The sequence below is a fragment of the Bos indicus genome, chromosome 22, assembly GCF_029378745.1.
Source record: "Bos indicus isolate NIAB-ARS_2022 breed Sahiwal x Tharparkar chromosome 22, NIAB-ARS_B.indTharparkar_mat_pri_1.0, whole genome shotgun sequence".
Classification (NCBI taxonomy): Eukaryota; Metazoa; Chordata; class Mammalia; order Artiodactyla; family Bovidae; genus Bos; species Bos indicus.
The window spans coordinates 1505060-1518383 of NC_091781.1; the positions used below are offsets into that span (position 1 = coordinate 1505060).

General features: G+C 39.0%; 1 protein-coding gene across 5 annotated transcripts in view; it reads right to left on the minus strand.

Moving 5' to 3' along the window:
* NEK10 (NIMA related kinase 10) overlaps nt 1-13324 on the minus strand; it is a 263826-nt gene that overhangs the window by 89554 nt on the left and 160948 nt on the right. For all 5 annotated transcript variants that reach the window (XM_070777294.1, XM_070777296.1, XM_070777293.1 and 2 more), the window contains one exon: nt 5810-6023. In XM_070777294.1, the coding sequence (XP_070633395.1) occupies nt 5810-6023 (214 nt within the window). The remainder of the gene's footprint in view (nt 1-5809; nt 6024-13324) is intronic.

The following is a 13324-nucleotide window of genomic DNA, read 5'->3' on the forward strand; positions in this document are numbered from 1 at the left end:
ATTCAGTCACTAAGTCGTATCCGACTCTTTGCAGCCCCATGGACTGCAGCATGCCAGGCTTCCCTGTCCATCACCAACTCCCAGAGCTTTCTCAAACTCATGTCCCAACTCAATAGAGGTAATATAATTGAACATAATAAAAGCTTACAGTAAACATAATACACAATGGTGAAAAGTTGAAAGCCTTTCCACTAAATTCAGGGAACAAGGATAACCACTCTCATGACTTCTATTCAACATATGAAATGTCACAGCAGTCAGACAAGACAAAGAAATTAAAGGCATCCAAACTGGAAAGAAAGAAGTAAAACTGTCATTATATGCAGATAATATGACGCTATCTACAGAAAACCCTAAAAATTCCACACAAAAATTCCTAGAACTGATAAATGAATTCAGCAAGTTATTAGAGTACAAGATTAACATACGATATTGGTTGCATTTCTTTTCACTAACAGTAAAATATCAACAGAAGACAGCCTTTTTTTTTATCTCTTTTTAAATTGTGCCAAAAAAAAAAAAAATACTTATGGATAAACCTGAACAAGCAGGTGAAAGACTTATACACTCAAAACTGTAAAACATTGATAAAGGAAATTGAAGATGATTCAAAGGGATGGAAAGATGTTGCGTGATCTTGGATTATAAGAATTAATATTGTTAGGATGGCCATACTACCCAAAGCAATCCACAAATTTCATGCAATCTCTATCAAATTACCCATGACATTTTTCATAGAACTAAAACAAATAATCTTAAAAATTATATGGAACCACAAAAAGACCCAGAATTGCCAAAGTAATCTTGAGTTAAAAAGAAGAAAGCTTGAGACATAACCTCCCAGCCTACAGCAAACAAAACAGTATGGTAAAGACATAAAGATCAATGGAACAAAAGCGAACTCAGAAATAAACCCACATACTTATGGTCAATTAATCTTCAATAAAGGAGGCAAGAAAATAAAACAGAGAAAAGAAAGTGGTGTTGGGAAAGCTGAATAGCCACATGTAACTAAATGAACTTAGAACACACCCTCAAACTGCAAACAGTAATAAACTCAAAATGGCCTAAAGACTTAATTATAAGACACGACACCAGAAAACCCCTAGAAGATAACACGGCAGAACACTATGACATTAATTGTACCAATATTTTTTGGATATGTCCTTAAGGCAAAAGAAATAAAAGCGAAAATATACAAATGGGACCTAGTTAAACATAAGCTTTTACACCAAAAGAAACAAAAGGACAACATATAGACTGAGAGAAAATATTTGCAAATGATGTAACAGACAAGGAAATAATTTCCAAAATATACAAATAGGTCATATAGACCAATAACCAAAAAACAACCCAATGAAAAATGGGCAGACCTAAACTGACATTTCTCCAAAAAAGACATACAGATGGCCAAAAGACACATGAAATGATGCTCAATATTGCTTGTTATTTGAAAAATGCAAATCAAAACTACAATGAGGTATCTCTTTACACCAGTCAGAATGGCCATCTTCAAAAGTCTGTAAATAATAAGTGTTACAGAGGGTATGGAGAAAAGGGAATCCTCATATACTGTTGGTGGGAATGTAAATTCATGCAGTTACTTTAGAGACTAGTAAGGAAGTTCCTCAAAACATTTTTATAAAGACAGTTGCCATATGATCCCACTCCTGGGCATATATACAAAGAAAACTCTAATTTGAAAATACACATGCACCCCTATGTTCATAGTAGTGCTATCTGCAATAGCCAAGACATGGAAGCAGCCCAAGTGTTCATCAACAGATGAGTGGATAAAGAAGACACAGTGTATATGAAATATTACTCAGAAATAAAAAAGAATAAAAGACTGCAATTTGCAACAACAAGAATGAACCCAGAGATTTTCATACTAAGTGAAGTAAGTCAGACACAGAAAGACAAATATCACATTATATCACTTACATGTGGACTCCAAAAAATATGACACAGATGAACTCATTTACAAAACTGTCTCATAGACACAGAAAACAAACTTATGGCAACCAAAGGGGAAAGGGATAAATTAGGAGTTTGGGATGAACAGAAATACACTACTGTATAAAAAACAGAAAACAACCAGGACTTACTTATAGCAGAGGGAATGATATTTAATATCTTAGAATAACTTACAGTGAAATAGAATCTGATAAAGAATAACATATATATATATATATATATATATATATACACACACATATATACATACAAAAACTGAATCACCTTGCTGTATGCCAGAAACTATCACCATATTGCAAAACAACTCTACCTTTAAAAAAAAAAGCTGAAGAATAAAAATCATATGATCAACTCAATAGATACAGAAAAAGTTTGGGGGGAAATTCAATATCCATTTATAATAAAAACTGTCCACAAAGTGGGTATAGAGGGAACATACCTCATCATAATAAAGGTCATATACGATAAGCCCACAGCTAGCATCCTACTATACAGTGGAAAACTAAAAGCATTTCTTCTAAGATCAGGGATAAGACAAGGATGCCCAATCTTGTCCCTTTTATTCAGTATAACATTGAAATCTCAGCCACAGCAATCAGATAAGAAAAAGAAGCAAAAAGAACCCAAATTGAAAAGGAAACAGTAAAACTCACTTGGAGATGACATGATACTAAACATTGAAATCTTAAAGGCAGTACCAGAAAAACTACTATAACTCGTCGATGAATTCAGTCAAGTTTCAGGATACAAAGCTAGTATACAGAAATCTGTTATATTCCTGCACATTAAGAATAAACTATCAGAAAGAGAAATGAAGAAAACAACTCCATGTACCATTCATTAAAAAGAATAAATACCTAAGAATAAATCTAATTAAGAAGGTAAAAGATTTGTATTGGAAAACTCCAAGACACAGATGAAAGAAACTGAAAATGAAAGTAAAAGTGTAAGTCACTCAGTCATGTCCAACTCTTTGTGATCCCATGGACCGTAACCCACCAGGCTCCTATGTCCATGGAATTCTGCAGGCAAGAATACTGGAGTGGGGTTGCCATTCCCTTCTCCAGGGGGTCTTCCCATACGAGGGATCAAACCCAAGTCTCCTGCATTGCACATGGATTCTTTACTGCCTGAACTATGAGGACAAAAAAAGATGACAAGGTATACTCTGTCCATGGATTAGAAGAATTAACATCATAAAAATGATCTTGACAATGTACAGATTAGATGCAATCCCTATTGAAATACCAGTGGTGTTTTTCATAGGTGTAGAAAAAAATTCTTAAGTGTGTATGGAAACACAAAAGATCTCAAACAGACAAAGCAATCTTGAGAAAAACATTAGAGCTTGAGGTATCATGCTTGCTTCACATTATATTACAAAGCTACACTCATCAATACAGTATGGTACTGGCACAAAAACAGATACATAGATCAGTGGATCAGAATAGAGAGCCTGGAATAAACCCATGAATTTCCTGTCTGTTATCTATAACAAAGGTGGGAAGAATACAGAATGGGGAAAAGTCTCTTCAATAACAGGTGCTAGGAATACTGGATGGTTAGATGTAAAATAATAAAATTAGAACATTTTCTTACAGCATATAGAAAAACAACATCAAAATGGATTAAAGGCCTAAATATAAGACTATAACTGACAAAATTTCTAGAGGAAAACATAAGCAGAATACTATAAAGAAGATGTGGCACATATATACACAATAGATTACTACTCAATCATAAAAAAGAAATTTTGCTCTTTTCAACCAAATGGATGGAACTGGAGGGCATTATGCTTAGTGAAATAAGTCAGAGAAGGAAAAGTACTGCATGATATGACTTATACATGAAATCTTAAAAAAATAAAACCAACAAATACATAAAATAAAACAAATAGACCTGCAGATTTGGAGAACAAATGAGTGGTTTCTGGTGGGGAGATGGAAGGCAGAGGGGCAAGACAGGGATAGGGGACTGAGATATACAAGCTACTAGGACTAAAATAGATACAGTGTGCTATTTACAGGACTGAGAATATAACCAATATGGAGTAAATGGAGTAAAATTGGAAAAAGTTTAAACCACTATGCTGCTGCTGCTAAGTCGCTTCAGTCGTGTCCACCTCTGTGCAACCCTATGGACAGCAGCCCACCAGGCTCCTCTGTCCACAGGATTCTCTAGGCAAGAACACTGGAGTGGGTTGCCATTTCCTTCTCCAACACCTTAAAGCAATGTATATTGTAAATCAACTATATCCCAATTTAAAAAAACACACACACACATGAAAAGTGAAATAAAAGGCATGACTGTACCAAAAAAAAATAAATTAAATTAAATCCAAAATAACTCACCAAAACTATATCAGATCTTTAATTTCTGGATTCCAAGTATGGCAAGATAAACCCACCAAGTAGTATTGCTTTCCTTCTTAAAAAAGAAAAAGTTTGCTGCAAATGCTGATATTTAAGAAATCAAAACTGGCTCTTCCTGGAGACTAACTTCTTATATAGTTTTCCCAGCCAAGGCACAGTTGGTCCTTAGGATCCTGGAAAGGAATTTAATGACCCGATTTCCTGATCAAGGATGGGCTTTATGACTCTACTGTGCTGGGCCCAACTCCAGGAGGGTTAAAGAAGAACACTGATGGGTTGAAGGGCCTCTTACTGAATCCCTGCTTTCATGGAACCCAGAGTGTGAGTGAAGAATAAGTCATAGAACACAACAAAGGCAGAGAGAAATAACAACACAGAGTGTCACAGGCTCTACCACATGCACCTGTGGAAATGTGCGCCTTTGACATCCCTATTCCGGTTATACTCAGAAATAAACTGAAAGATCAAGTTAATTTAAAGGTTACTGCCAAGAAAAATAAAAGCACATATTCTAATTTGTACCATGGCAAAATTATTACCACCACAAATAGAAATGAAATTACAAAGGCTAATAAAAAAAAGTCAAGGTGAACATTATTTCCTTTTCTAAACTTACATAGAATATTTCTATCTATAAATCCAAATCGCTGAAAAAATTAAATATAAGCAGTCACTGCTATTTATACAAAGATCCATATTATAATGGAGAAGGCAATGGCAACCCACTCCAGTAGTCTTGCCTGGAAAATCCCATGGATGGAGGAGCCTGGTAGGCTGCAGTCCATGGGGTCGTGAAGAGTTGGACATGACTGAGCGACTTCACTTTCATATATTGGAGAAGGAAATGGCAACCCACTCCAGTGTTCTTGCCTGGAGAATCCCAGGGATGGAGGAGCCGTCTATGGAGTCGCACAGAGTCAGACACGACTGAAGCGACTTAGCAGCAGCAGCAGCCATATTATAAATTCAAAGAATTTCTAAGTTATCTTTTTGATACCTCTTGTTTTGTAATATACAACAAATTATGAGTTAGTTCTTTGGAATTCAATTATATTTTGATGCAGGATACAGGAAGCTTGGGGCTGGTGCATTAGGATGACCCAGAGGGATGGTATGGGGAGGGAGGCAGGAGTGGGGTTCAGGATGCGGAACACGTGTACACCCGTGCGGATGCATGTTGATGTATGGCAAAACCAATACAATATTGTAAAGTAAAAAATAATAATAATAATAATAAAATAAAAAATAAAATAAAGAGAAAAAAATAATAAAATAAAATTGAAAAAAATTATATTGACTTAATTTTAAGATATCAGAATGGATTAAAATGTCATAGTGAAATATCACATGCAGCAATTAATATTTTTCTAACTTAAGATGAATTTTCCTTAAGACAAACATGAACAGCCTCAGACACCTATTGGAATTCATCCTGAAGACACTGAAAGAATCCCATTTACCTGAGACAGCAGAGTAGGCTCCTGCTGACATGTGATTGCATTCCGGTTGGCTTCCATAAAATACCTCTGTGTGCGCCTCCGTTCCCGTTCCAGCTTCTTCTCCAAGGCCAGCTGGGATGTGGATAAATTGTCTACATACTTCATCATGATATCTGATATCATGGAGCTGACTTCTACAATATCTGGGCGGGTTTCTGCATCTGGAGTGAGGCATCTAAGGAAAGATAAGCTCATCACAGCACTCTAGTCAAAGTCAGGACCAGTCCACAGGCTGAATTCTGCTCTGTGTCCCCCATGGTGCTTGCACTCAAGGGAATCTGGACAAGATGAACTTCAAGGGTACTTCTCAATCCAAGACTTTTCAAAAGACATTTGGAAAATCTGGGAAGGAGAGGGAGTGGTCTGTTCACTTTGCAGGTTGGCTCATGGGCAAGGGTTACAGACTGTGTTGGAAGTTGCTCCCAGTCTCAGGATGGATGGATGGGGTCCGCTTCTTCTATATAAGTGATTCTCCTTAAAACCACTCCTACTCACTGGCCAATGAAACAAAGAGGCATCCTAATAATACAGGACCTGAATACCACACTTGGTGCACCAAAAGGAAGGAAAGATTCTGGGGAGTGGCAACTTACTGGACTTTACCAGCTGTATAGGAGCAAGATCAACACAACTTGATTAGTGAGAGTCTTACAAAGCATGATGCTATAAAAATAAAATGCAACCCAGTTACTCGAAGTTTAAGCTTTATGTCATAAATTTTAACTATAGACAATATGACACATTAAATGCTAAAAACTTTCTCAGATTTTGGAGGCAAGAGATATCAATCAGCCTACTAATGGGAGAATTGTTTCTATCACAGCTAAACAGTAGTAGAGGCTATTCTAGATGCCCATGGAACAAATTTTCAAGATCATTGGTTAGCATAATTTAAAAATTTCTGGCACTTACTACCATATTTGTCTATTTTTTAATTCAAAAGCTCTAATTTTACATAGGGGCTTCCCTGGTGACTTAGACAATAAAGAATCTGCCTGCAATTCAGCAGAAAGTTAAAGTGCAGTTACTCAGCCGTGTCCGACTCTGCAATCCCTTGGACTGTAGTCTACCAGGCTCCTCTGTCCATGGGATTTACCAGGCAAGAGTGGGTTGCCATTTCCTTCTCCAGGGGATCTTCCCAACCCAGGGATCAAACCCAGGTCTCCTGCATTGCAGGCAGACACTTAACGTCTGAGCCACCAGGGACCTGTGTTCAATCCCTGGGTCAGGAAGATCCCCTGGAGAAGAGCATGGCAACCCACTTCAGTATTCTTGCCTGGAGAATCCTGTGGACAGAGGAGCCTGGAGAGGCTATAGTCCATGGGGTCGCAAAGAATCGGACACGAGTGAGAGACTAACACTTTCACTTTCAATGTTATATGTAGTAATGTATATGTTTCTATACTATTCTCTCAATTCACCCCACCCTCTCCTTCCACTACTGTGTCCATAAGTCTCTTCACTATGTTTGTGTCTCCTTTGCTGCAAATGGGTTCATTACTATCATCTCTCTAGATTCCATATGTTATGTATTGTTGTTCAGTCATCCAGTCATGTCCGACTCTTTGCAACCCATGGACTGCAGCACACCAGGCTTCCCTGTCCCTCACCATTTCCTGAAGTTTGCCCAAGTTCATATCCATTGCATTGGTGATGCCATCCAGCCATCTCATCCTCAGATACCCTCTTCTACTGCCCTCCATTTTTCCCAGCATCAGGGACTTTTCCAATGAGTTGGCTGTTCACATTACATGACCAAAATACTTGAGCTTTAGCTTAAGCATCAATCCTTCCAACAAGTATTCAGGATTGATTTCAACTTTGCTGGTATCCTAGGTGTTAGGTTGTTTTTGTTTTTTTGTTGTTGTTTTTTTTTTCCTTTCAGTACTATAAATATATCATACAACTCCCTTCTGATCTTCAATGTTTCTGTAGAAAAATCAGTCTGAAAGCCTTATGGGATTTCCCTGTAACTGACACTTTGTTTTTCTCTTGCTACTTTTAGAATCATCTCTTTAGTTTTAACTTTTGCCATTTTAATTACTGTAGGTTTTGGTGGAGGTCTCTTTGGGTTCATCTTGTTTGGGACCATCTGTTCTTCTTGTACCTGGATATCTGTTTCCTTCTTCAACATCAGGAAAGAAATTTCCAGACATAATTATATCAAATACACACTGCACTCTCTTTTCTGTCTCTTCTTCTGAGAACCACACTATGTGAATGTTAGCATGTGTGATGTTGTCCTAGAAGTCCCTTAAACTATTTTCATTAAAAAAAAAATGTATATGTATATATATATATATATACACATATACATTTTTTTTTTTTTTGCTGTTTTGATTGGGTGATCCCCATTATTCTATCTCCCAGGTCACTAATGCACTCCTCTGTATCACCTAATCTGCTGTTAATTCCCACTACTATAATTTTAATTTCAGTTACAGAAAGGTCCCTACATATGGACCTTCAAGTAACAAACATTCAAAGGTGCTAACTTGAGTTTGCATATCCAATCACGGAAGTTAGTTCACATGTCTCATGTTCATTGCCACCTATGTGTATTCTCTCAAGTGTTCATATTTTTGTGTACTTTGTTGTATAGTACTGCATTCAGAACAGCAATAGAGAGGCTTTATTTCAAGCCCAGGATATCCAGAGGCAAGCGTAAAAGCAGCAGTGATGTAGCTGGTACTACAGTATTTTTCAAGGTACTGAACTGTAAGATTAAAAATGCTTTCTTGAGGGCGGTCCTAAGATGGCAGAGGAATAGGATGGGAAGACGACTTTCTCCCTGACAAATTCATCAAAGGAACATTTAAACGCTGAGTAAATTCCACAAAACAACTTCTGAATGCCAGCAGAGGACATCAGGCACCCAGAAAAGCAGCCCATTGTCTTCAAAAGGAGGTAGGAAAAAATATAAAAGACAAAAAAAAAAAAAAGGCAAAAGAGGTAGGGATGGAGCTCTGTCCTGGAAAGGGAGTCTTAAAAAGAGAAGTTTCCAAACACCAGGAAACACTCTCACTGGCGACTCTGTGGCGAGCCTTGGAAGCACAGAGGGTAACATAAACAGGGAGGAAAAATAAATAATTAAAACCCACAGATTACGTGTCCAACGGTAACTCCTCCAACAGTAACTCCCCCAGCAGAGAAGCAGCGCAGACGCCTGCATCCACCACTAGCAAGCAGGGTCTGGGCAGGGAGGAGCGGGCTGCACTGCTTAGAGTAAGGATCAGGCCTGAATGCCCCAAGGGTAATCAGAGTGAACTAACTTGGGCTAGCAAACCAGACTGTGGGATAGCTACTATGCAAAAAGCACTAACCTAAGACACCACCAGGACCGCGCACAGAACAAAGGACTGAACAGAACTAGCCAGCTGCAGACCATCCTCCTCTGGTGACAGGCAGCCAGAGACGGAAGAGGGCAATCGCAGCCCCAGAGAGACATTATCTACTAAACTGCAATCATGCTTCTTTGCTAAGACTTCTTGGTGTTCTGGACAGTCATCATCCACCTGAGAAGGTGCGCGGGTTGTACACCCAGAAAACCAAGCAGCAGGGATGGGAGAGGCGATAAGTTGCAGTGACTGCACTTGCCAAACACCTCATCACCTGAGCTGCTCAGACCTGGGACAGGCACAAAACACAGGCCCAATTGAGTCTGCACCTCTGAGGACTACCCGAGTGCCTGAACCTGAGTGGCTTAGACCTGGGAGGTGCATGCAGGCCAGGGCTGGCCTCGGACAGTTCCCTGTGGAGCAACCTAGAGTCTCAGTTGTGTGGGCAGGGAGGGCACACGTGCCATGAGCGGGGGCAGGCCCAGTGTGGCTGAGTCACTGTGAGCACACGCCAGTGTTATTTGTTTGCAGCGTCCCTCGCTCCCCACAGCGCGACTGAACAAGTGAGCCTAAAAAAGTGTCCACCACTGCCCCCTTGTGTCAGGGAGGAAATCAGACACTGAAGAGACCAGCAAACAGAAGAAGCTAAAACAGAGGGAACCGCCTTGGAAGTGACATGTGCAACAGATTAAAACCCTGTAGTTAGTACTGACTACATAGGAAGGGGCCTATAGATCTTGAGAAATATAAGCCGGACCAAGGAACTATCTGAAAATGAACTGACCCTACACTGCCCACAACACCACCAGAGAAAGTCCTAGATACATTTTTACTATTTTTACAATCATTCTTTTTTTTTTCTTTTTTTTAACTTTTTAAAATTTTTAAGTTCTCTATTACTCCTTTAATTTTCATTTTTATACCCTACTATTACTTTTCCAAAAAAAGACCCTATTTTTTAAAGCAAACTTCATATATATATTTTTTTTTAATAATTTTTGTGACTTTGGTTTTTTTTTTTCTTCTTCTTCTTTTCTTTAATATTATATTTTTGAAAATCCAACCTCTACTCTAGATTTTTAATCTTTACTTTATGGTATTTGTTTAAAATTTTGTACCTTTAAGAACCCAATCTTCAGTACCCATTTTAACTTGGGAGTGAGATTACTGGCTTGACTGCTCTCTCCCCCTTTGGACTTTCCTTTTTCTCTACCAGGTCGCCTCTGTCTCCTCCCTCCCCCTTGTCTTCTCTACCCAACTCTGTGAATCTCTGTGTGTTCCAGATGGTAGAGAATACTTAGAGAACTGATTACTGGCTGGATCTGTCTCTCTCCTTTTCACTACCCATTTTATCCTCCTGGCCACCTCTGTCTCCTTCCTCCCTCTTCTCTTCTCTGTATAACTCCATGAACATCTCTGAGCGGTCCAGACTGTGGAGCACACATAAGGAAGTGATTACTGGCTAGCTTGCTCTCTCCTCTTTTGATTCCACCTCATCTCATTCGGGTTACCTCTAACTCCCTCCTCCCTCATTTCTTCTCCATGTAACTCTGTGAACCTATCTAGGTGTCCCTCACTGTGGAGAAACTTTTCATCTTTAACCTAGATGTTTTATCAACGGTGCTGTATAGAAGGAGAAGTCTTGAGACTACTGTAAAAATAAGACTGAAAACCAGAAGCAGGAGGCTTAAGTCCAAATCCTGAGAACATCAGAGAACTCCTGACTCCAGGGAACATTAATTGATAGGAGTTCATCAAATGCCTCCATACCTACACTGAAACCAAGCACCACCCAAGGGCCAACAATTTCCAGAGCAAGACATGCCATGCAAATTCTCCAGCAACACAGGAACACAGCCTTGAGCTTTAATATACAGGCTGCCCAAAGTTACTCCGAAACCATTGACATCTCATAACTCGTTACTGGACACTTCATTGCACTCCAGAGAGAAGAAATCCAGCTCCACCCACCAGAACACCGACACAAGCTTCCCTAACCAAGAAACCTTGATAAGCCACCACTACAACCCCAACCGCAGTGAGGAAAGTCCACAATAAAGAGAACTCCACAAACTGCCAGAATACAGAAAGGCCACCCCAAACTCAACAATATAAACAAGATGATGAGACAGAGGAATGCCCAGCAGGTAAAGGAACAGGATAAATGCCCACCAAACCAAACAAAAGAGGAAGAGATAGGGAATCTACCTGATAAAGAATTCCAAAAAATGATAGTGAAAATGATCCAAAATCTTGACATAATAATGGAATCACAGATAAATAGCCTAGGGACAAGGATTGAGAAGATGCAAGAAAGGTTTAACAAGGACCTAGAAGAAATTTAAAAAAGAGTCAGTATATAATGAATAGTGCAATAAATGAGATAAAAAACACTCTGGAGGCAACAAATAGTAGAATAACCGAGGCAGAAGATAGGATTAGTGAAATAGAAGATAGAATGGTAGAAATAAATGAATCAGAGAGGGAAAAAAGAAAAACGAATTAAAAGAAATGAGGACAATCTCAGAGACCTCTGGGACAATGTTAAACGCCCCCACAGTCGAATCATAGGAGTCCCAGAAGAAGAAGACAAAAAGAAAGACCATGAGAAAATACTTAAGGAGATAATAGTTGAAAACTTCCCTAAAATGTGGAAGGAAATGATCACCCAAGTCCAAGAAACCCAGAGAGGCCAAAACAGGATAAACCCAAGGTGAAACACCCCGAGACACATATTAATCAAATTAATAAAGATCAAACACAAAGAACAAATATTAAAAGCAGCAAGGGAAAAACAACAAATAACACACAAGGGAATTCCCATAGGATAACAGCTGATCTTTCAATAGAAACTCTTCAGGCCAGGAGGGAATGGCAAGACATACTTAAAGCGATGAAAGAAAATAACCTACAGCCCAGATTACTGTACTCAGCAAGGATCTCATTCAAATAGGAAGGAGAAATCCAAAGCTTTACAGACAAGCAAAAGCTGAGAGAATTCAGCACCACCAAACCAGCTCTCCAACAAATGCTAAAGGATCTTCTCTAGACAGGAAACACAGAAAGGGTGTATAAATTTGAACCCAAAACAATAAAGTAAATGGCAACGGGATCATACTTATCAATAATTACCTTAAACGTAAATGGGTTGAATGCCCCAACCAAAAGACAAAGACTGGCTGAATGGATACAAAAACAAGACTCCTATATATGTTGTCTACAAGAGACCCAGCTCAAAACAAGGGACACAAACGGACTGAAAGTGAAGGGCTGGAAAAATATATTCCATATAAATAGAGACCAAAAGAAAGCAGGAGTAGCAGTACTCATATCAGATAAAATAGACTTTAAAACAAAGGCTGTGAAAAGAGACAAAGAAGGACACTACATAATGATCAAAGGATCAATCAAGAAGAAGATATAACAATTATAAATAAATATGCACCCTACATAGGAGCACCACAATATGTAAGGCAAATGCTAACAAGTATGAAAGGGGAAATTAACAATAACACAATAATAGTGGGAGACTTTAATACCCCACCCACACCTATGGACAGATCAACTAAACAGAAAATTAACAAGGAAACACAAACTTTAAATGATACAATAGGCAACTTAGACCTAATTGATATCTATAGGACAGATCAGATCAGATCAGTCGCTCGGTCATGTTCGACTCTTTGCGACCAAATGAATCGCAACACGCCAGGCCTCCCTGTCCATCACCAACTCCCAGAGTTCACTCAGACTCACGTCCATCAAGTCAGTAATGCCATCCAGCCATCTCATCCTCTGTCATCCCCTTCTCCTCTTGCCCCTAATCCCTCCCAGCATCAGAGTCTTTTCCAATGAGTCAACTCTTCGCATGAGGTGGCCAAAGTACTGGAGTTTCAGCTTTAGCATCATTCCCTCCAAAGAACACTCAGGGCTGATCTCCTTTAGAATGGACTGGTTGGATCTCCTTGCAGTGCAAGGGACTCTCAAGAGTCTTCTCCAACACCACAGTTCAAAAGCATCAATTCTTCGGCGCTCAGCCTTCTTCACAGTCCAACACTCACATCCATACATGACCACAGGAAAAACCATAGCCTTGACTAGATGAACCTTTGTTGGCAAAGTAATGTCTCTGCTTTTG